This window comes from Protopterus annectens, chromosome 2.part2 (assembly GCF_019279795.1).
Source record: "Protopterus annectens isolate FY-2018-M chromosome 2.part2, PAN1.0, whole genome shotgun sequence".
Classification (NCBI taxonomy): domain Eukaryota; kingdom Metazoa; phylum Chordata; order Ceratodontiformes; family Protopteridae; genus Protopterus; species Protopterus annectens.
In genome coordinates this window covers 439,188,119-439,212,734 of record NC_056730.1, presented here as the reverse complement: position 1 = coordinate 439,212,734, position 24,616 = coordinate 439,188,119, and the positions used below count along the sequence as shown (strand labels likewise).

Below are 24,616 nucleotides of genomic sequence, written 5' to 3'. Positions count from 1 at the left end.
AAATCAGCTTTTTTGGGTCTTTGACTGCACCAATATAATAATGACAAACATTAACAAACATATTAACAAATTATTAACATAAATATAACTTGTGAATTTACTGGCACAGAAAATGATACATTTTATGAATGCAGTATTACTGAGAAGGAAATATGAGAATTTGGATACAACTGCTTTATGCAAATACATTTATTTACAAGTGTGTGAAATTAATTACTGATAAGATTATATTAAGAGTGAAGACATGCAGACTATAGATGGTGGTCTTGCTCAGGGAACAGTGAATAACCTGCTTTAGTAAGGATGTGGGAATAACTATACAGGAATGAAGAGATAAAACATTGCCAACTGTGCTGTTTGATTTAATTGTCAGGATCTGAAATTCAGGTAGACTTCTTGTCAACCAAATTTCATATATTTCTAGAGAAAAAAAAAAAAAAAAAAAAAACAGAAAGACCTAGTTAGCTTATTTTTTTCCTTACAAAAACTGAAGTGTTTGATGGAAACTTTTGCATAACAGATTGGTAAGTTAAATTGACTGGAATGACGCGACAAAGATGAATGGATTAAGTGACGCATCAGAGCTGCACTCAATATATTATTTTGATGACAGTAATTTGAAGTGATTACTAGGGCCACAACAGACCACACCCTCCTGTAAGGAGGGTGAAATAAAGGACTTCTGGAGATGTAACAAGGACAGACAGTAAGGGGGGGGGGGGAGGAACTGTATATGACATTATATAATTTAAGGATAATATGCCAGGCATGACTGCCTGTACAGTGACAAAGGAATTAGGCTACTGCATAAAAGCACCTGCTGCAAGTGAGCATTACAATGTGATGGCTTTTTTTAGGTAAGAGAAAGTAGAATTAAAATATTTCAGGGAATGGTGTAACTAGCATAAATATGTACACAAAAGAATAAAACAATACTGAAGATACGAGACCAGATAAAAGTGGTTCAATCTTAATTTTGGTAAGATGCATCCAGTAATTTGTTCAGAAATTGTAATGCAATACTGTACAATGTAAATTCATGCCCAAGAATACATGAGCTTAAACAGAAATGGTCTGCTAACGAGATGCAGGCAACACACAATGCAATATACTTAATAGCAATGAAGCATAAACACGATGGTAATAATATGGAGGGACTGTGATATTTGCTGAAACAAGCAATGTACCTGAAGTACTGAAAATGTAATTGTATTAATGCAGACTAGATGATGATCATACATGCTTTACACCACAAAGTTTCAAGACCAATAAAGAAGAGTTTCATAAAGACCTTCTGACCATTCTCACAAGAACCTGCCAAAAGTTCATTAGAACAACCCATTTTAATCAGTTCACTGACGAAGATGCAGTGCGAGTACAAGATTACACAAAAAAAAATACAACTCATATTGGAAAGATGCTCTTTTTAGAGGAGAGCATCGGTAAGACTTATTCCTAGTTTGTGCAAGTGCAAACTAACAAACAAAAACTAAGTGAAAACAAAATGATGACAACAAATCACTGCACTGTTTTTCTAAATTTAAATATTTTCTTTGAACAGAAGGTTACGATTACCTGATGAGGAAAAAAAATCTAACAGAAAAAAATGAGAATGTAGCAACAACAAAGTGCATCAGTGTCATATACACACCCAGTCATACTCATTAACATTGACTCCAGAATCAAGCAGCATCTTAACAATATCTGTGTAGCCTTTACTGCACGCCAGTGACAATGCGCTTTCTCTTCCCTTTGCCAGTATCAGTGGATCTGCACCCTAAAAAAAAAATTAATTAATATCAATTTATATCTGCACAAGACTAACACAACTACAAGCCAGAGACAATGTGCTTACTTTTTATCAGAATCTGCACATCTACTCCCAGAATGTAAAAAAAATACCTTTTCATGTATTTAACAAGTAACATTTTTAAACACCTTACACATAAATTAACAGAAAAGAAAGCAAACCATTTTAACATTTTTCCATTTAAATACAATACACATCACATATATTTTCTCTGCTACTACTATCATTAGTCCAACATTACAAAAAGTGCTAAATGCCTGCCTTCCCTTAAACCTCAGTCCTCCTCCTGAAAATCATAAATGTGTTGTTCCCACAATTTCCATTTACTTCTATGTAATTTGCTCCTCTCCTTTTCTAAAGATCTGTCCATCCAGCTCTTTTAGAATAGTCATTACCTCACATACAGCTGCTATAGACCTTTATTTCCATTTTAATTGCTTTTTTGGCAGTCAACAGAATAAGAAGTTATGTACCTACCATAACGTTCCATGTTAGTTGTCTTCTCTCGCCTTCTTTCTTGCTTGATGGGTTCGGAGCCGATCCCTCGGCTCCGACTCGGCACTTGCTAAGCTCGAGAGTCACTTTTACCAGCTCGAGGCAGCCCCATATCCCATGATGCAAGGTGGTAAGTACCCAGATCTCGTTTGATGACAAAGGGCAATAGCACCAAGCATAAAATACTTCCCAAAGGAAGAAAGAAAACTACAGATGGAAGAAGGACCAGGTCTGAATGGTCTTCAGCATAACAGTTTCTTATAACAAGGTCTGTCCAGGCCAGGGGGAAGGAGGGAGGGTCAAGAAAGAAGGCAGAGAAGACAACTAACATGGAACGTTATGGTAGGTACATAACTTCTTAATGTTAAGTTGTCAATCTCGCCTTCATTCTTGCTTGATGGGACCGGCCCCTAGCACCTCTATCCTGGGTGGCTCAATGGAACAAACTCTTGAGGACTGTAGAGCCAAAACTGGCTCTGTCCCTGGAGGCCAAGTCCAATTTGTAATGGGAAACAAAAGTGTGAGGAGTGGCCCAAGTGGCGCTGCACAAATAGTGTCTAAAGGAAGTCTAGCTTGAAAAGCTGTAGAAGTAGCTAAGCTCCTAGTTGAATGTGCTTTAGGTTTTGAGCACAGCTGTTTTCCCCTGAGCAGATAAATTTCAGAGATGACCAAGAAAGCCATCTAGACAAAGTCACTTTAGAAACAGGAAGGCCTTTTTATTATCCGCATAGGAAACAAAAAGTTGATCAGATTTTCTAAATTTTTTGTTCTGTCCAAATAATATCTAAGTTGACGGTGGACATCAAGATAATGTAGCTTTTGTTCAGCTCTATCTGAATAGTTAGGAAAAATACAGGAAGATCAATAGATTGATTCAAATTGTTCTTTGAAGCGACCTTAGGCAAAAAGGTTGGGTTAGTTCTCAAAGATACTCTGTCTTTGTGAAAACCAAATAGGGGGTCGAACCGAAAGAGCATGAAGTTCAGACACCCTCCTGGTCAAGTAATAGCCACTAGGAATAAAGTTTTCCAAGAAAGATATTTCAGGAACAAGAAGCAGCTGGCTCAAGGGGAAGAATCAAAGATGTCAGCACTAAATTTAGATCCCACTGAGGAGGAGGATTCCTGATTGGAGGCTTTAGTAGGAAAATTCCTTTCAAGAAGGCCCTGCAGAGCCTATGGGACATAATATTATGATCTGCTATCCCGACATGAAAATTGGAAATAGCAGCCAATTGAACTCTGACTGTGGAAGAAGAGGAGCCTGCATGAAAAATCTCTGCTAAGAAGTCCAGGACTGCCTGAACAGGGCAGTAAAAGGATCGATATTCTTGGCCTTAGCCCAATAAGAGAAACGCTTCCATTTGCTTGTATAAATCCTCCTGGTAGAGGATTTTAGCGGTTACTATGATGTCTCTAACTGGGTTAGAGATCAAAGGAAGCCTGGCTAAGGAAGGAAGTGGAGCAACCATGCTGTGAGGTTGAGAGAAGGGATTGACCGGTGCAGCTGACCCGATTGGTGTATCAGAAGATCTGGCACTGGGTCCAGATGCCACGGCTGCACCAAAAGGTGATGATGGAGGAACGGGAACCAAACCTGTAGAGGCCAGTAAGGGGCAATGAGAATCAATTTGGCTCTCAAAACGGTAGCTTTCTGGATAACCTGAGGGATCAGAGGAAATGGAGGGAAGGCATAAAGAAGTCCCTGGGGCCAATCCTGGGTCAGAGCGTCTCTGGGGGGATGGCCTGATAGAGGGAAGAGGCTGAAGAAGTCTGGACATTTGCTGTTTTGGGGAGTAGCAAAAAGATCGCAACATGGACGACCCCATTCCAGAAAAATCTCTTCCGCTATAGATTGCTTGAGAGACCACTCGTGAGGCATGAGAATAGCTCTGCTCAATCTGTCCGCTACAATGTTGGTTTTCCCAGGGATATGCGTTGCTACCAGAAACCGATGAGAGGAGATCACCCATTGCCATAGTCTGAGCGCTTCGACACAAGGGGTAGGACTTGGTTCCGCCCTGTTTGTTGATATACCAAACTACAGACATGTTGTCTGTGTGGACTGCAATTGTCCCTACGGGAAGAAAGTCGTTGAGGGCTTGCAACGTTAAAAGCACTGCTCTCATCTCCAGGACATTTATGTGCAGATGGTACTCAACGGCTGCCACGCCCCATGAACCATCCTGCCCTGATAATGACCCCCACCCGATCAGGGAGGCATCCGTGGTGACAGTGGCTATCGGGGATGGGGTACAAAGTACCTGCCTTGGTGAACCTGAGGAGATGTGATCCACCAAGCAAGATGCTCTTTGCATGTCTGTGTCACCAGAATCTGGTGACGCATTGGAAGTTGCTGGTATGACCATTGTGTGAACAGCATCCACTGAAGAAGGCGATGTAGAATCGAGCCAGGGAAGAAGAGTAATGGCCGCAGCCATGAGACCTAATACCTTTAGAACCATTCTGGCCTGTACTTTCTTGTTGGCCAGAATGATCCTGACATGACTCTGAATGTCTGAAACTCTTTGATCTGTAAGGGTAGCTGACATCCTAACAGTGTTTAAGTTTGCCTATGAAGGTAATAGACTGGCAGGGCGATAAGGATGACTTTTCAAGTTGATTGAGATGCCCAAATGAGAACAAAGGTTTATTGTGTAATCCCTGGCTTGTATAAGCTGATGCCTGGTGGTGGCTGACAGGAGCCAGTCGTCGAGATACGGAAACACCTGGAAACCTTGACGCCTCAGGTGAGCCGTGACCACTGCCATGCATTTGGTGAACACTCTGGGGCTGTAGTGAGACCAAAGGGCAGGGCTCTGAACTGGAAATGACTGGACCCCAGCCGAAAGCGGAGAAATCTCCTGGAGCTGCCTGTGAATTTTGATGTGATAGTACGATCCTGAAGATCTATTGAGCACATCCAGTTGTCCTTCTGTAAGAAGGGCAGAATTGACTGAAGAGTGACCATTCGAATCTTGTCTTCCTGACAGACTTGTTGAGTCTGCTGAGATCCAATATTGGTCTCCAGTCTCCCGCCTTTTGGGGACCAAAAGAACCTTGAGTAGATTCCGGCTCTGAATGGTCTATTGTAACTGGCTGAATGGCTCTTTTGCAGTAGTTTTGAGACTTCTAACTCTGCAATTTCCCTTAGACCGGTGGTACATCTGGAAGGGAATTTGAGGGGAAGGGACTTTCCTCGAAAGGAATTATGTAACCCTTGGATATGATCGACTGTACCCATCTGTCTTGAGTGAGGGAATGCCAGGCTTCTGGGTACAGTGATAATCTTCCCGACTGCCTCCAAGGAGGGACAGCCGGGCAACATCTCAGGGATGCTGAAAGGGCTTGTCAGAGAGAGGCTCTGTTTCCCTGGTTTTTCGGACCCTCTGCCTCTAGAGCGGCCTGTTGTTGTTACCCTCTGCCTCTAGGGTAAACTGACCACGTGAATCCGGCGTGACTCCTTGGGATTTACGGAACCACATTTTCCCACCTTTCTGTCCTTTGGGATAAGGTCTAGAAGGGGTGGAAAACGGACTCCAACAGCAGAAAGAGTCTTGCCGTCCTGTTCGCACCTGGTCAAGGTTTCCTTCACCTGAGGGCCAAACAAAGCTGACCCATCAAAGGGAGAATTTGTGAAGGACGCCTTAAAGGGATCCGCAAATCACATAGCCGCATCCAGGCTTGGCGCCTAAGAGCCACACCTGTACCTGCGGCTCTACTGCTCCATCCGCAGCATAAGATATTAGCCGCATGGAGGAGTTTGCAATGGAATTGAGGGTTCCTAGCTGCGAAGCAATTTTTTCTTGAGCCCCTGCAGCTGTAGGATCCTGAACTACTTCACCCAGCTCCTTAAGGATATCCCTCTGGAGTCTGGTGAAGTGACATAGTTAATTCAGCGAACGATAGCAAAGGTCGCTGAGGAAAACATCCGCCACTGCATCTATCCATGGTCCTAGAGTCCTTATTAGGAGGATGGACGGGCACGGAAGGATCTGCAAGTTCCTTTTGGTGGCCGCAGCCACCACCATGGCATCAGCGGGACACCCTTAGTGAGGAATTGCTTGTCACACGGGCAGTGATAAATTTTGAAGGCCTCCTAGGGACTGGCTCTACAGAGTCAGGAGCTGCCCACGCCTTTCGTGCAATAACCTGCATAAGGGGGTCGAAGGCGGAGACACCCAGGAGGTGGAGGGCCGAGATCCAAACGCCTCTAGGTATACTGACTCATCCTCAGAGGGATTGTTGGTGGGCCAGTTTCCTCTGTTTAAGGAGTTCTAGGATGTCTGAGAAGGAGACATCCTCAGAGGGGATCTAGGGATCCCTCTGACTCATCAAAGTCAGTATCCAAGTGACAGACTCGGGGAGTCTACATGCTTCCTCTTACAAGTCCTCTTCCTAGGAGGATCTCCAAACATCAGGAGAATCCTCGGAAGAGGGGAAATTCCCAATGGGGAAACCTGAGGCGGAGGATCTCTGGGTCCTGTAGCAAGAGAAGTGGCAGAGATGTCAACAGGTACTATAGAGGGAGGAGCTACGGGAACAGACTGCTGACTGATACCAGTGGCCAGCACACTCTTCATCACCTCGAATGCTCCCTCCCAGGCAGGTCCGAGAGAACCCGTTCAAGAGCTAGGAACCCAGGGACCACCGAAGGGAAGTCTCCGAGGCAGATGTCGGAGCCGAGCTCACCAAGGCCGAGGCTCCAAGGGGAAGAGCGGGTTCGGACAAGGGTCCGATGCCACTCACCCCTCGGAGGAGACCATGGAAGCCCGACCACCGAATCCCTCTAAGGAAGGTCTCAAGAGGAGATAAGAGTAGAGGCTGAAGGAACAGAAGGGGTATCCGCCCTCCAGCCGTAGCAGTAACCATTCGAAGACTCCAACTCCAAGCTCTGGGGTAGAGTTGAAGGAGGAACTGTAACGGGTGTGGACCAACAGTCATCTGTTGAGACAGACTATGTAACATTTGGGCCAGTACCTGTGACTTAAGTAATCTACTGACCACTCTCTAGGTCATGATCTGACAGTCTGGATGACCTTGAAGATCGGCTCCGATGGCTGCTCTGAAAGAAGAGGTGAAGCCGAGCCGAAAGTATCGGCTCCAAGGAAGGAGACCTCGACCTCTTCCTGGAATGAGCCATCGAACCGATATTATAGATCCTGTCGGAGCCGACTTCGGAGCCGACAGGAAGCCTCGATGTATCGGCTCCAGCCGGAGCCGACACAGCCACCAAAGTAACTGTGTCGGAGCCGATCGGAGCCGACACCGATGCCTGTGCCACATGGGGGTCGGAACCGATCGGAGCCGACAATCGGCGGTCGATGCAGATTCGGCACCGATAGCCATCGGTGCCGAAGGCTTTGTTAAGCCAGAATCGGCTCCAGCCGAGCCGATCTCACTGAACGAGTCGGAGCCGAGGCCGCAGGCTTAGACACAGAAGCCTGGGCCTTGGCAGATTTAGCTGATTTTGATGGAGCCGACTTAGCCGGAGCGCCCTCCGGCTTAAGAAGGCCCCTAAGTATCAGCTTGTTGCCTTTTCCTGCAGGACTCTCTGGCTGAAGGAATGACAACAGCACAGGAGTCCTGCAGGTGAAGAGGCCCCAGGCAATAGGCAAGAAGTGTGACCGCCTGTCAGTGACATCTTCTGACAGCACGAGTCACACTTCTTAAAACCTGCGACCCTCTCCTTTGACATGGTGCTTCACAACACACACACACACACCAGTCAAAATTTAAATTAAAGAAAATACCAAAAGGTATTCCTAAAACAAACACACACACACCCTAACAGGGAGGGATGGGATGGGTAAAGTTTGACTAAAAAATATTAAAAGAGACAGGGATTTTCTGTCAGGAAATCTAAATAATTAACTATAACTAACAATAAAAGGTTTTTTTAACAAAAAGGGGCTTTAATATCAATAAAGTGAATCACTTACCAGGAGCTGGTAAAAGGAGGACCTCATAAGCGAAGCGGCAAACGAGATCTGGGTACTTACCACCTTGCATCATGGGATATGGGGCTGCCTCGAGCTGGTAAAAGTGACTCTCGAGCTTAGCAAGTGCCGAGTCGGAGCCGAGGGATCGGCTCCGAACCCATCAAGCAAGAATGAAGGCGAGATTGACAACTTAACATTTAAACTTAGTAAGACCTTACTATATCCAGGCAATTTCAATCATGTACCCCAGCTCAAAATAATTTCCTTACTTACAGCCATTTGCTCACCTAATATTTCTGCTAGTGTACTCAGCAGGGAATATGCAAAATCTACCAACTCATTACACTCTTAAAACATATGCTCCCATCATCGTATCTCCCAACCATACCGAATTACTCGTTTTTTTACCGAGTTTTGGGGTCCAAATGAAGGGGTGCCACGATTCCAGAGTGGCACCCCTTCATTTCCAATTTTTTTTCTTTTTTAATTTTTAAAATTTTCCATTTTCACGCTGTCGGAGCTGACGTCATCACATGCGTGATGACATCAGCTCCGTCAGGGCTACCAGCCAGCCGGAACTGAACTCAAGGAGCTCATGTCATGCACACATTTCCGGCTGGTGTGGCTGCTGAAATGCGAGCGGGAATGTAACGGTAATGGATTATCGGCAGCTGCATAATGACTATTACACATTACTATGCCAGGTAATAGAAAGCTGCTCAGTACATCCTGCACACCCCCAGACTACTACACATTACTGTATGTCCTACATCTTTCTCAATCTTAGGACACAACATGGTGCATTAGAAGACCTTCTTATCACTCTGGGTGACTATGTTGTCTTATTGTCTTTGGGTTATGTAACATAGCATGCCTGTCTTTCGAGGCGCGCTGTGTCAGTTTATACTACAATGAGTGAAAAAAAGCACTGAAGCATTCCAAACCTCTGGCATCAACGTAGCCACATCTGAATACAGAGCATAATTGACATTTTAATTTGTATACATTGCATGTCTTTCTTTTGTCACTTCTAATACAAACTGGTGGATGGCAGGCCTGGGCAAAGCATTCCCTCAAATATCAGCTGTCTTGGAATCCAGCCTCTGTCCTTCGCAGGTCACTTACTTAAGATGAGTTACATCATGTCAAATATTTAAGGTCAGTCTGAATTTGTAGGCTATTCTAAAAACATCAGCTGACAAATTCACAGGGAGAAGGAAAGACAAATGTAAGCCAAAAATGTGCAGCAGGTGAGAAGAACCCTCATGTTAGGATGAGGAAAAGTCCTGAGTAAATGTATTAGAATTTTATACAAGCATGAAAAGCCAGTCCCTGAATGTAAGCCAGCTTATGGGCTAATTAAGACACTCTGCATGTCCTCCCCACGGTCGAGTGGGCGTTCAAAAGACATGCATTGAATGGGCGTGCCTTTGTTAAAGGTTGGGCATTGGGCTGGCAACTTGACACCATAAAAACCAACTGCCAATCATTAGCGGACTGGAGTTCCGCTGTGGCGACCCCTAACCAGGAAAAGCCAAAAGACAAACAACAACATGCATACACACAGATAGATAGATCGATAAAATAAATGTGTGCAGTATACATGCAGTTTATTTATTAAGTACTTTATATATTCGAATGCCTAATCTTGCTAGAGAGTGTGGTGCTTCCTCAGTATGTACCATGTTGGGGCAAAATGGAATCTCATGATATTTTCTTTAAGACCGTCTCCTTTGCTCTTGTGCCATTCTATCTATAATATCTGAAAGTCTTTTGTCAAGGAAAAGACACATGATACCTATAACTTTTATTTAGTTATTTATTTTGTTATTTCACACCCACTCAGGTCATACAGACAATCAAACTTAAAAATAAAACCTCTTTTGACTTTGTGCAGTCATAATATAAAGCTATATTATCAGTCTTCATTTGGGCTGTAAACCTACTGCCTTTAATAGTCAAAAGGTAAATAAACTTGATGACCACTGAGAGCAACATTTTCTAATCACCTAAGCTTTGCAAGCCAGGAAATAGAACTACTCTGGCCGACTCAGGGAAGGAAGACAGAACCCGAAACACATAAAATATCTCTTTTAATATGGTTTTGTTACAACAGTTATTTCTTTATCCTTTTGTAAGAAGGTGGTGTAACACATACGTAGGAAACACATTTAAGAATTGTTTAAAAAACATCAATGACATTTTTAATGATGAGTCTCGTACTTAACAATATTTCTCACTACTTGTATTCCAAGAAAATAGGACTGTCATCTGAAAAGACCAACCAGGAGTTTCATCAGCTGTGTGTTTACAGTGCATTGTATAATTTAAGTAGTAGTTTTCCAAAAAAATAAAATCATGTCTGACCCCCCCTGATGGCATTCACTGAGAAGTGAGAACTGAATTTGTATCCCCCCATTATTAGCTTTGTTTGTCCATGTTTTTTGTGCTAACTGCTAAGAGACTGAGAGCTAAGAACAGAATTCACTAAATAATGGCCATTAAGTTTGTCTTCCTATTTTTCAGGAAACTGCTGATTTGGCATAGTGGTATGTTGCTCTGACTGTAGAGCATAGGGTTTTGGGTTCAAGACTTGTCAGTGAAATACATGATGTTAATCAGCATACAGATGTGTACCTATTTTTCATGGGCCTTGTCCAGATTTTTGATGTTTCCAGGTTGAGAGGTATGTCCATCATGCCTCCAACAAAAGTATTTTGAGTCTGCTTGGGATATAAAAATACCTACTGCAAGCACTTCTAAGCAAGGATCCTAAACCTTCAGGACTTGGTTGCATACTTGGGAGCCATACATATGTCTCCCCATTGTTTTCCTTGTAAATTGCTTTTCTAGTCTCTTCCCAATCTTTTCTAACCTCCTCTGACTGATTCTTACAGTTATGCAATTTTATATGCCCTACTAATTATCTCTTTTAAACAGTGAATTATGTACAATTTTTCCATGTAAGACCAAAGTGCACCTTCACGTTACTTAAACTGTGACATTCCACTTTAACAGTAGTACTGCTTAAGAAGCAATGTAAGGAGTAGCTTTCCAGCTATACTGCTTCCTCCCAGTGAAATAAAATAACTATCCAGTCTTGGTTGACAGAGTGAATAGATCATGGAGCACAGACTAGTTGGAAAAAAGAAGTTATGCACCTACCATAACGTTCCATGTTAGTTGCCTTCATCTCACCTTCTTTCTTGCTGGTTGGGTTCGGAGCCGATCCTCGGCTCCGACTCGGCCATCTTCTATAGCTCGAGAGCTGTTTACTGGCTCGAGGCTACCCTTATCCCATAATGCCTAGCGCTAGCTACCCAGATCTCATTTGTAATAGCTAACCCCAGACATGGCCAGAGAATCAACCTGTCCAAACAAACAGGTTGAGCATACCTGTCATACTCTCTAAGTCGGTAGGGGAAACAAACCAGAGAACTCTCAGCTAGTGAAACCAAAACTCCTCTCGATCCAATAGGACAGGGGGATGGAGGGTGGGAGGCAAGATGAAGACAACTAACATGGAACGTTATGGTAGGTACATAACTTCTTTATGTTAAGTTGTCTATCTCGCCTTCATTCTTGCTGGTTGGGACAGCGTCTCTAGCACCTACAATCCTGGGCAGCTCATTGGAACAGACTCTTCAGAACAGTGGAACCAAAGTAAGCTCTGCTCCTGGAGACCATATCTAGCTTGTAATGAGAAATAAAGGTATGAGGATTTGCCCACATAGCAGCTGCACAGATAGAATCCATGGGCAACCTAGATTGGAAGGCTATGGAGGTGGCCAACGCCCTAGTAGAATGACCTTTTGGTTTGATAGGCAACTCTGTTTCTCAATCGATAAATGAAAGTGATAATGTAAGACAACCACCTGGATAGCGTTCACTTTGGAAACTGGGAGACCTTGTTTTCCTAGAGCGTAGGAAAGGAATAGTTGCTTCGATTTCCTTATATCCTTAGTCCTATGCAAGTAAAAATGCAATTGTCTATGAACATCCAATTGGTGTAATTTGTATTCTGCCTTGTTGGTGTGGTTAGGGAAAAACACAGGAAGGTCTATAGATTGGTTTAAATTGTTTTCTGAGCAGACTTTCAGAAGTAATGAGGGATTATTCCTCACAGCAACCATGTCCTTATGGAAAACCAAGTATGGAGGACTAACACATAGTGCCTGAAGTTCAGAGACGCGTCTGGCTGAAGTAATAGCTACCAGAAAAAGTGTTTTCCAAGATAGAAACTTAATGGAGCAGGATGCTGCAGGTTCAAAGGGGGGCATAATTAAGGAGGTTAGTACCAAATTAAGGTCCCAAGGAGGAGGGGGATCTCTCACTGGAGGTCTAAGGAGAGTAGTCCCTCTTAAAAAGGCTTTACAGAGCTTATGAGACATAATGTTTGAATTAGACAACCTAACATGAAAGTTAGAAATGGCCGCCAATTGAACCCGGATTGTAGCAGAAGCAGACCCAGAATGAAAAAGTTGTGCTAGGAACTACAAAATTTCGTGGACTGGGGCTGAAAAAGGATCTATGTTCCTAGCCTCTGCCCAACAAGAAAAATGTTTCCATTTACTAGCAGAAGTCTTTCTAGTTGTGGACTTGAGAGGAGACAATAATCTCACGCATGGCCGGGGAAATGCTGGGAAGCCTGGCCAAGATTGTAAGTGGAGCAACCAAGCTGTGAGCTGGAGTGTTTGGAGGGATTGATGCAGCCCGCCTGATTGATGAATCAGTAGGTCTAGAATCGGATCCAGAGTCCAGGGCTGATCGAGAAGGTAATGGTGCAGGAACGGAAACCATATCTGTCGACGCCAGTAGGGGGCAATGAGAATCATATTGCAACTGAACGAAATTGCTTTCTGTATGAGTTTCGGTATCAGGGGAAATGGAGGGAAGGCATAAAGAAGTCACTGAGGCCAATCGTGGACTAGAGAGTCTCTGGGTGTGTGACCTGGAAGCGGAAGAAGGGAGAAGTAGCTGCTGCCTTTGCTGTTGAAGGGGGTGGCAAAAAGATCGCAGCAAGGCTGTCCCCATTTCTGGAAGATCAGATCCGCAACTACCAGGAACCACTCGTGAGGCATAAGAAGAGCTCTGCTGAGCCTGTCCGCTATGATGTTGGACCTCCCAGGGATGTGCTTCGCAATCAGAAATCGTTGGGAAGAAATCACCCACTGCCAGAGTCTGAGTGCTTCCCGACATAGGGGATAGGACTTGGTTCCGCCCTGCTTGTTGATGTACCAGACCACTAACATGTTGTCCGTTTGAATTGCAATGGTCCCAGAAGGGAGAGAGTCTTGAGCTTGCAACGCTAGGAGCACGGCTCTCATTTCTAGGACGTTTATATGCAGGTGGTACTCGTGAGGCTGCCAAGTGCCTTGGACTGTCCTGCCCTGATAATGTTCCCCCACCCTATCAGGGAGGTGTCTGTGGTCACCGTGGCAACCGGAGGGGGCTGAATGAAGGGTCTGCCCTAACTCACTAGTGGGGAGACCATCCACCAGGAAAGGTGCCTTTTGCATGCTTCTGTAATCATGATCATGTGAGACATGGGCAGCTGTTGGAAAGACCACTGTGTGAACAGAAGCCACTGAAGGATCCTCATGTGAAATGGGATTAGAAGAATTGCCGCTGCCATGGAACCCAGAGTTTGAAGGACGAACCTGACTTGGATCCTTTTGCTCTGCATTAGAATTTGTACTTGCTGGCGAATTGTAGACACCCTTTCTGGCGGTAGCCTTGCGGACATGTTCTTTGTGTCCAAGTCTGCTCCTATATAGGTGATAGATTGACAGGGCAACAAGGCAGATTTTTCGAAGTTTATTGTAATGCCTAGCTGGGAGCAGATTGTGATAGTGTAGTCCCTGGCTTGCAGAAGTTGATGCCTAGTAGTAGCAATGAGGAGCCAGTCATCTAGATATGGAAACACCTGGAATCCTCGACGTCTCAGGTGAACCGTGACCACTGCCATACATTTGAAGACCCTGGGGGCTGTGGTGAGACCAAAGGGCAAAGCTCTGAATTGGTAATGACTGGCTCCCAGACGGAAGCGAAGGAATCACCTGGAGCACCTGTCCATTTTAATGTGGTAGTACGCATACTGAAGATCTATGGAGCACATCCAGTTGTCCTGACCCAGAAAGCGTAGAATGAACTGTAGCGTGACCATCCGAAACTTTGTTCTTTGAACAGACTTGTTTAGTCTGCTGAGATCCAGAATCGGTCTCCAGTCCCCTGTCTTTTTTGGTACCAAAAAGAACCTCGAGTAAGTTCTGGATCCATGTTGGTCTGCCGGGACTTCCTAGATGACTCTTTTTCTTGCAGTCTTGAAACTTCTATGACTGCTTGGTCCCTCAGATTGGGTGGAACATCTGGAAGGGATTTGCTCGACTGTAAGGGGGGTTGAGAGAAGGGAATTTTGTAACCTCCGGATATAACTGACTGTACTCATTTGTCTTGCGTTAAATTTTGCCAGGCTTTTGGGTACAGTGAAAGTCTTCCCCTGATTGCCTCCAGAGGCGGGCAGCCGGGCAACCCTTCAGGGATGCTGAAAGGGCTTCTCAGAGAAGGATTCTCTGTTGCCCTGGTTCTGCGGACCCACTCTGCCACGAGGGCGGTATCAATTGTTGTTGTTTCCCCCTCTGCCCCTGGAGAAAAAAAAAAAAAAAAAAAAATCGCTACGTTTGTCAGGCGAGGCTCCCTGGGATTTTCAGAACCACATTTTGCCACTCATCTGACCCTTGGGGAATGGTCTGGAAGGAGTGGAAAAATGGACTCCCACTGCAGAGAGAGTCTTGCCTTCTTGCTCACACCTAGTGAAAGTGTCTTTCACCTGTGGTCCAAAAAGAAAGGAACCATCAAAGGGGGTGTTGGTGAATGACGCTCTAAAGGGTTCCGCAAAGTTGCACAGCCGCATCCATGCAAGTCTCCTAAGGGCCACGCCCGTACCTGCATCTCTACTCGCACCATCGGCTGCATAAGAAATGAGCCTCATAGAGGAGCTGACTACAGAATTAAGGGTCGCCAGCTGGGAAGCCACTTTAGCTTGAGCCCCCTCAGCTGATGGATCTTGAAGGTATCTCCAAGTTCTTTAAGGAGGTCCCTCTGAAGCCGGGTAAAATGGCATAAGTAGTTCAGTGACCTCATTAAAAAGGTAGCTGAAGCAAACATTTGTTTCCCGTATCTGTCCATGGTCCTAGACTCCTTGCTAGGAGGATGGACAGACAAAGAGGTTTCCGCTAACTCTTTTTTTGGTGGCTGCTGCTACCACCATGGCATCAACAGGAACACCTTTGGTAAGGAACTGCTTATCATGGGGTGCTGTAATGAACTTGCCAGGTCTCCTTGGAGTTGGATCCACTGTATCCGGGGCTGCCCAAGCCTTTCGAGCCACTACAGACATAAGTGTATTGAAAGGCGGAGAAACCCAGGAGGTGGAAGGTCGGGAACCGAACGCATCCAGGAATACAGACGCATCCTCGGTAGGGGCTAGGGGATTCCAGTTCCCCCTCTGTTAGCTAGGGGATTCCAGTTCCCCCTCTGCTTAAGCATTTCGAGGATGTCCAAAAAGGAAAAATCTTCAGAGGGGGATCTTGGGGACCCTTCCGAATCATCTAAGTCTGTGTCAGAAGTGACAGACTCAGGGGAGTCAATGTGCTTCCCCTTGCACTTCTTACGAGGGGGCTCCTCTGAATGATCAGGGGAGGCCTCGGAAGAAGAGGAAACACCCAATGGGGTGCCCTGGAGCGCCGGTTCCCCACGCTTGGGGTCTGGAGGAGGAGCAGAGATTGGCACAGGCACTACAGGGGATGGAGGTGATGGGGCCAATAGTGGAGCTGACTCAGTGGCCAGCACACTCCTCATGACATTGAAGGCATTCCTACTACGATGCAGAGAAAGCTCCGGTTCCAAGGAAATCGGAATCTTTCTCCGCACCGAGGGAGACGGCTCCGAGGCCAATGTAGGAGCAGAGCTCACCTGTGCCAAAGCTCCGAGATGGAGAATGGGGTCGGACATGGGTCCGATGCCACTCACCCCCTCGGAGCCGACGAAGGAGCCCCGACGCCCAGATCCCTCGATGGATGGCATCATCGAGGGGAATCTGAGCCGACGATGGAACCAAAGGAGATAAAGTTATCGGAGCCGACGGTTCCACTACTCGAACCCCAACGAACTCTGGCTCCGAGCTCAATGGAGTCGGAGGAGGAACATCGAAAGAAGTGGACGGAGCAGACACCTGTTGAGGAGGGCTGGACAACATCTTGGCAAGTGCCTGCGACTTTAGCAACCTACTGACTACTCTCTCCACGTCGTGATCCGAGAGCCTAGAGGATCGAGAGGAGTAAGAAGATCTGGGACTGCGCTCGCTTTGTAGCAGGGGAGACAGAGGAGCCGAATGTATTGATTCCAGAGAAGGGGACCTCAGCCTCTTGTGGCTCTGCGTAGGCTCCAACTTTTCTGATGCAGCCAACGGGGAGATAGTCTTATCGGTTCCAGCCAGAACCGAAGTAGCAGGTAGAGTCTGAACCAAAGACGGCTCTGAACTTGGGAGGCAACGATTTGGTAGATTTAGGGGATTTCACAGGCTGAGTCTTGGCCGGTGAATCCTGGGGCTTTAAAAGGCCCCTAAGAAAAAGCTTATTCTTACACTCCTGCAGAACTCTTGGACTAAATGCATGGCAGATAGAACAAGAGTCCTGCAGGTGCACAGTACCTACACAATAGAAGCAAGAAGTGTGCCCATCTGTCAGAGACATTTTCTGACAGCATGAGTCACACTTCCTGAACCCAGACACCTTGGATTCTTTGGACATCCTGTAACAAAAAATGCAACAATAGCTAACCAATCAAAATATAGTCTAAAGAGAAAAACACAGTACACTACAGACTAAAGCTAAAGTTTTTTTTTTTTTTTTTTTGATAGGAAAGCCTCTAACTCAAATGGCTAGCCTATAAAGAAGGTAGAAGGAAAGCCTCTAACTTAAACGGCTAACCTGACAGGAATAAGGGTGGGGGGTGGGGGGGGGAGAGAACTCTCTAAATTAAACGAGTTCTAAAGGGAAGGGAAGGAAGCTACAAATACACACTTAGCTAACACAACAAATATAAGACCAAAAACTAACAAAACCCCTAGGAAAATGACTATTTCTAGTAAAAAAGTTCTATAAAGAGACTTTATACGATCCTGAGCCAGAAAAACGACACCTCGCAGCTGAAGCGGCAAATGATATCTGGGTAGCTAGGGGTAGCCTTCCAGCCAGTAAACAGCTCTCGAGCTATAGAAGATGGCTGAGTCAGAGCAGAGGATCAGCTCCGATCCCAACCAGCAAGAACGAAGGCGAGACAGACAACTTAACATCCATTTTTCACTGTGTTTTTAAATGTTCTTGTCAAGTGATTCTTAGAAATACGATTACAATTTAAAACAAACCAGGTGCACAACTATTTGAAGGTAGATTAGAAGGCACTTGTGATGCAAGATTAAGTAATAAAGAATTAATGAATTACAATGGTATGATCAGTCAAACTCATCTGACCAGGAGGACCTCAAGAGGACCAGTATACTCAGCTGAGGGCAGCCCAACATTACAAGATAAGCTCAATAACTTCAATTTATTAAGTCTAAGAAACTGTGCTGGACAAACGGTCCTTTGCTTTGTTTGAGCCATCAGATCAGCCTAATGACTCCTGTTCTTGCATACAATTAGCTCATTCATTTCTGCATGGGGACAAGAGCCCACCAGCCATTCACTCCCTGATGGCAGCAAGAGTCAGGTGTTAGGGATCAGGTAATTCTGCAGACCCTGTGGAATGACCTATTCCCACCCCTATGACAGCATGCAAGTTCTACTACAGCTGCCTCTGGAGATGCATGCATGCATGAATGTTTATCACACACATACAACTTCCGACCAAGCATCACACTAACTGCATTGTGAGCATGTTAGGCTCTTCATGCTGTGGCTATATATTTGCATTCCTGCAGCTGTCACCAGTACATCAAGCAAAGACCATCCTCCTCTACCCAGGACCTTCAGCACCACTGCAGCTAGTCGAACAAAGGCTATTGGAAGTGCAGTTAGGGCATTCTTGTTATGTGCAAGAGGGCTGGGTCAGATCTATTTATAAATACAGTATTTGAATGTAATTGGGAAACTGTAAACATATTTTAAAATATAGAGCATATTCACAAGTGACAGTTTATCAAAAGCGTTAGTGACATCACAGCTTATTAAACCTGCAGCAAATCCCTGGGACCTCCACACCTGCAAACCCCTCCATTTCCCAAATCAACAGTTATTTTTCCCTCACTCTCTCCTTTCCTTAATCTGTACATTTCTGGCTTCAGTCTTCCAGAAGAGTATAATCTATTCACAACTGTGTTGGTTATCATCTTATAACCTGAATATAGCATGGTTAGAGGTTGAACATTCTTCTCAATCCTTTTCGTTCCAAAGTTGATTATTCCCAAGAAACTGTTCATACTCTGTTCCATAAACCAGTATTTAAATATTTTTATAACTGATTCGACATGCACATCTTCCCATTTGTTTAAAACTGATGCATCAACCTATTTGAATCTGGTTGCCCATCTAACTAATTCTCTAAAGGCTATTTAAACCTATGATATAGGTTCCTATTATGTTATCGAAGTTCTGAAACTCCAAACTCCATAAGGTCGAACCCTTGTGTTGAAAGTGTGAGAAAGTACAGTTTTGTACCTACCATAAATGTAGATGTTCGAGTGCTAATACAGCTGCAGTCATAACAGATGGGTTATCCTGCCGTCAGGCGGGTCCTCAGTCGGCCGAATTCCAAAGTCTAGGTCCTGCGACGGATGTTGTCGCTTCTTCCCTGACGTCACTGCGGCAGGGGTATAAAAGAACCAGCCGACGCCATTTTCTTCAGTTTTTCTTGCCCCAGATGTCATGTGCCCCCAGAAGGAAGGCAAAACATAAATTTATGTAATAATGCAATGCAATATAATCAAAAAACAGTAGCTGCAAGCAAATACACCATAAAAGAATACCCCAATCAGGTTGTATGAGGAGGTGTTCGCCATTAGGCCTGTCCCAAGAGGGGAAGGAGGGAGGGAAACCTGGACTGCAGCTGTATTAGCACTCGAACATCTACATTTATGGTAGGTACAAAACTGTACTATGTTCATCGTGCATACAGCTGCAGTCATAACAGATGGGTAGAATCCCAAAGCTAAAAAAGGGGTGGTAGGCACTAAGTGGAACTAGGAGAGCAAGGATGCCCTGCAAGACTGCAGTGGCAAAGCCCGCTCTAGATTTGGAGTATAATGGTAGGTGATAGTGCTTGGAGAAAGTATGCACAGAACTCCAAGTGGCTGCTTCCAAAATATCTTTGGTAGGAACCCCCCTGAGGAAAGCTGCAGAGGTAGCTGTGGCCCTTGTGGAGTGAGACCTGATGCCTGAAGGTACAGTTTTACCATGAAAAGAGTAGCAAAAGCGTATGCAGTGGGCTATCCATTTTGAGATTGTCTGTTTGTAAATAGGCTTCCCTTGAGCACCTGTAGCATAGGACACAAAGAGTTGCTCTGATTTTCTGAATGGCTTTGTTCTGTCCAAATAATAACGAAGCTGTCTGTGAATGTCCAAGGAATGTAGTAGTCTCTCCCCTTTGTTTTGTGGATTAGGGTAAAAGGTAGGTAAGTGGATAGCCTGATTCAAGGCTACCCTGGATACTACCTTTGGCATAAAGGAAGGGTTGGTTCGTAAGGAAACTCTGTCCTGATGGAAAATGATGAAAGGCTGCACAGCCATGAGGGCTTGTAGTTCCGAAACCCTGCGTGCTGAGGTGATAGCCAGAAGGAAGGCCGTTTTCCATGACAAATATTGCAGTTCTGTTGAAGCAGCTGGCTCAAATGGAGGCAGGGTCAGTTTTTCTAGAATGTAATTGAGGTCCCAAGCAGGTACTGGTTGCTTCCTTGGGGGTTTTATATTCTTAGCCCCTCTGAGGAACTGTCTTAAGAGAGGGTGAGAGAATAAAGGAGGATCAGTGTTGTATTGAGCATAAATGGCTGAGGCATGGATTTTGATGGAGGAGAATGAAAGTCCACTGCTTACCATCTCAGCTAGGTACTGTAATATTGGAGGTAAATTCAGTATCCCAGGATTCTGACCCTTTTTCTGATTCCAGGCACAAAACCGTTTCCATTTTGCGGAGTAGGCTTTTCTAGTAGAAGGCCTTCTGGATTCCAAAATGACATCCTGCACCTCCTTGGAGAGTAGGGTCTGTTGTGAATTTAAGGAATCCTCCATGCGGCTAGATTGAGTGTTTTCAGCTGACTGTGAAGAGTTTCGAAGTTGTGCTGAGTCAATAGAAGAGGCATTAGAGGCAGGATCCATGGTGGGGAATACGTCAGGCTCCTCAGGAGTGGGTACCAGTGTTGTCTTGGCCAGTCTGGAGCAATGAGAATCATCTTTGGTCTGTCTGCTCTGGCTTTTACTAGAACTTTGGGCAGCAGAGGAAGAGGTGGAAAGGCATAAACTGTCATTGTTGTCCAACTGAAAGAGAGTGCGTCCACTTTCCAGGCCTGTGGATGAAAGGTCCTTGAGCAGAATTTTGTCAATTGGAAATTTCTGTGGGTAGCAAAGAGATCTATGTCTGGCCTTCCCCATGCTTGAATTATCTTTGTAAAAACTTGAGGATGCAACTTCCATTCGTGTGGATTCGTCATATTTCTGCTTAGGTTGTCTGCCAGCGTGTTTTCCTTGCCTGGCAGGAATTGTGCTTGAAGTTGGATTTGTAATTCCAGAGCCATGTTCCAAAGAGACATGGCTAGCCTGCACAGGGGATATGAATGGGTTCCTCCCTGTTTGTTTATGTACCACATCACTGTGGTGTTGTCTGTCCTTATCAAGAGCTGGCCTGGATGCAGTAGGTATTTGAAAGCCATAATAGCATTTATTACTGCTAGCATTTCCTTTTGATTGATGTGTAGGTGCTTTTCTTTTTGGGATCATTTGCCCTGAATGCACCGATCTGTCATGTGCGCCTCCCAAGCGTAGTCCGAGGCATCTGTTGTGATGACTTGATTTGCTTGAGGCAAGCAGAATGGGAGACCTATGTTTCTTTGGCATGCTTGAGCCCACCACAGAAATTCCTTTTGGAGGCATGGAATCAGTGGTATAATTGTTTCCAAACTGTGGCTGTGTCGAGACCATAAGTTTTTTAGGTACCATTGAAGTTTCCTCATATGCAGCTTTGCACATGGGATTAGCAGGATGCAAGATGCCATGAATCCCAGAGCCTGCAGGATTTTCCTTGCAGTCAGCCTGGTGAAGGTTGCCAGTTTTCTGAAGTATTGAGTTAGTTGCCCTTGTTTCTCTGGCGTGAGGTAGGCCATCTGTGTGTTTGTATTCAAGCTGGCACCCAGGAAAATTATTGTTTGAGAGGGTATTAGTCTTGATTTCTTTTTGTTGACTGTGTATCCCAGAGAGTTCAACAACTTTATTACAAACGCCAGGTGTTTCAGAAGTATGTGTTTGCTGTCCGCTTGGATCAGGCAGTTGTCCAAATATGTGTATATTTGTATCCCTTGAAGTCTGCAGAAGGCAATTACTGATGCCAGGCATTTCGTGAACACTCTGGGCACAGTAGATGAGCCAAAGGGCAATGCAGAGAATTGATAATGGGTTGAACCTGCAAGAAATCTGAGGTATCTTCTGTAATCTTGTCTGATAGGGACATGCAGGTATGCCTCCTTGAGGTCCAATGTTACCAGCCAAGACTCCTTGCCCAGCATGGGAAGAAGCTGCTGTAATGTGAGCATCTTGAATTTTGGTACGAGTAAATATGCGTTTAGGATGGATAGGTCCAAAATAGGTCTCCAATCTTTGCCCTTCCTTGGTACCAGGAATAGTCTGGAATAAAAACCTTGACCCTGTTCTTGTGCAGGTACCTCTTGAATAGCTTTCATGTCCATGAGATCTGAAATTTGTTTTTGTGCCTCTGCCCTTTGATTGTGTGGCAGGTTTGGCATGCCTCTCATTTTTGGAAGGGTGTGAAAGTGGAATCTGTAGCCTCTGTCTATAATGTCCAGGATCCATTTGTCTTTTGTGACAATATGCCAATTTTTCAAAAATAATGCCAGTTTTCCGCCTAAAGGTGCTGCCATTAGAGCTTTGCTTGGCATGCAAAGGGGAAAGCCATTGGTTCTGCTTTCTGAATGGCTGTGAACTATCCTCACCACCTCTTGGTGTAGGTGCTTGCCATTGTCTGTCTCTAAATGATCCTTGAGATTGCCCTCTACCCCTCTAGCGCCTGTATCTACCTCTTTGAGGTCTGTCTGTGGCTGGAAAGGACCAATTTTTTGAAGGCCAATTTCTACTGAAACGTGGAGGTTGTACCTGTAGGAAATCTTTCACTGTTTGCATTGATTTTGCCTTTTCCTCCATTTTCTTTAATACCTCCTCAGCTTTAACACCAAACAATACATCTTTTTGTAGAGGTGCATCTAGTAATTTAGTTTTGACATGATCTGGTAAGGTTTGCTCTTTCAGCCAAGCATGTCTACGTATGACTGATCCTGTAACAGCAGCTCTACATGAGGCCTCTAAAACATCAAAACCACATTGCAAGGTATGTTTACCCAGTTTACTATTACAAGGTCGAACGGCACTCCAACTGTCGTATAGTCGACAAGGGAAGGTCGAAACTGATAAACGCGAACTCAAAAAAACAATCTAGGAATGGGTTTCAACATGGGTCGAGGTAGGGGAGATGTTTGTAGTTCAGAATAATACGAACACCTACCTCAACCCATGTTAACACCGTTCCTAGATTGATTTTTTGACTTCGACATTCGACATTTACGACCTTCTGTTGTCGACTATACGACAGTCGAAGGAGTGCCGTTCGACCTTGTAATAAGTAAACCGTTTACCCACTTGTTCTGCACTATGCAACAAATCCTGCATCTCCTTCAAGTCTGGTTGTTCAGGTTGTGACATTTTGCTTTTCAACTGACATAACAAAAACTGTTGATACTTTAACATATGGAACTGACAGTTTAATGCCCTCATGGTTAAGGTGGCCGAGGTGTATACCTTTTCCCCCCACCTTTATAAAGCTCTGGAATCTCTCTCTGAAGGTAATGGATTATTGGCAGTGGAGGCCTTAATTCCCTTGGGACCCTGTGAAATAGTTTCTGGGTCAGCCGCGTGGCTTTTGTATAGGAATTGGTGTGAATCAGGAACCCGGTAATACCGGTCAGGCTTGACTGGAGCTGGAGGTAAAGAATCTGGGTTAAGGCTGGCCTCTGAATACACATCATCTAGTATGTCTAAGACAGGAGGGATAGCCAGAGGCCTGTGCCGAGGGAGCAAGAGAAAATCCCTGAGCCTTTTCTTGGAGTCTGAGTAATCTTGGCCTTCCCAGTGGAAGTGTTCCCTCAAGGTATGCAAGGTTTCCCCAAAAGAATAGTCTTCAGGAGGGGAGACAGAGGGAATGGACTCCTCTACATCAGAATCTTCAAAAGGGGAGTATGAAATGTTCCTGGTCTTCAGAATGTTCTGAAGTAATGGAGGCCTGGTCCGAGGAAAGGTATTCTTCCTCCACTCTGGGCCTTTTGTCAGAGGGGGGTTGAGAACCACTGATAAGAGTAATCAAATCCTCAGCCATTTTGAGCATCTGTTTTTTAGGCATAGGGCCATGAGAGGGGCCCTGTGGAGCTTGTCTTTTAGTATGCATGGTTGCTTTAGATTTAGTGAAAGCCTTAATGGAAAAAAAAGAAGGCCTGAAGACACCTTGAGAGGTGGCAGGCCTGTCTAAACTCTGAGTTTCCCTGCCAAGAGTGGCGTCGGTATCTGTAAACGGAGTGCGGGCAGAGGAGCCTGCGACCTCGGGCACAGAAGACACCGCTAAGTTAGTCAGGGGCTGGGGCTGCGTAGGCGCCTCGCTGAGAACCGGAGCTCCTGTAGTCGGCTTTAGCGTGGTGTCGGTAGAAGTCGCGGACCTCGTATGTCGGTCCTTATCTTTGCGTCTTTTACTCAAAACTGGAGTCGGAGTATCCGATGACATAATGTAATTAATTTTTTTGCCAAAACAGTGTTGGGCGAACTCCGCCCGACGCTTAATAGTGTGTCTGTTGAATGTAGCACAAAAACGGCAGGCCGAGAAGTCGTGGTTTGGGCCTAAGCAAGGAATGCAGAGGGAATGGAAATCCTTATGCGGTATTTGCTACCCACATGAAATGCAATTATTAACTTTGTCTGACATCTGTCTGAGGCAAGAAAAGTTTCCCCAACGGGGTACTTAGCTTTCAAGAAGACTTTGGTTGAAAAATATTCGTAATCTCAGGAGCTGGCCAACCAGCACTTGCGAACTGCTTCTGCTTTGGGCAC

The 24,616-nt window shown here is 45.0% G+C and overlaps 1 protein-coding gene across 1 annotated transcript in view; it reads right to left on the bottom strand.

The window, feature by feature from the left end:
• The window catches only part of ANKRA2 (ankyrin repeat family A member 2), a 536,537-nt gene that overhangs the window by 233,270 nt on the left and 278,651 nt on the right, over positions 1 to 24,616 (bottom strand). The window contains exon 9 of the mRNA XM_044063946.1: positions 1,652 to 1,777. Within this exon, the coding sequence (XP_043919881.1) occupies positions 1,652 to 1,777 (126 nt within the window). The remainder of the gene's footprint in view (positions 1 to 1,651; positions 1,778 to 24,616) is intronic.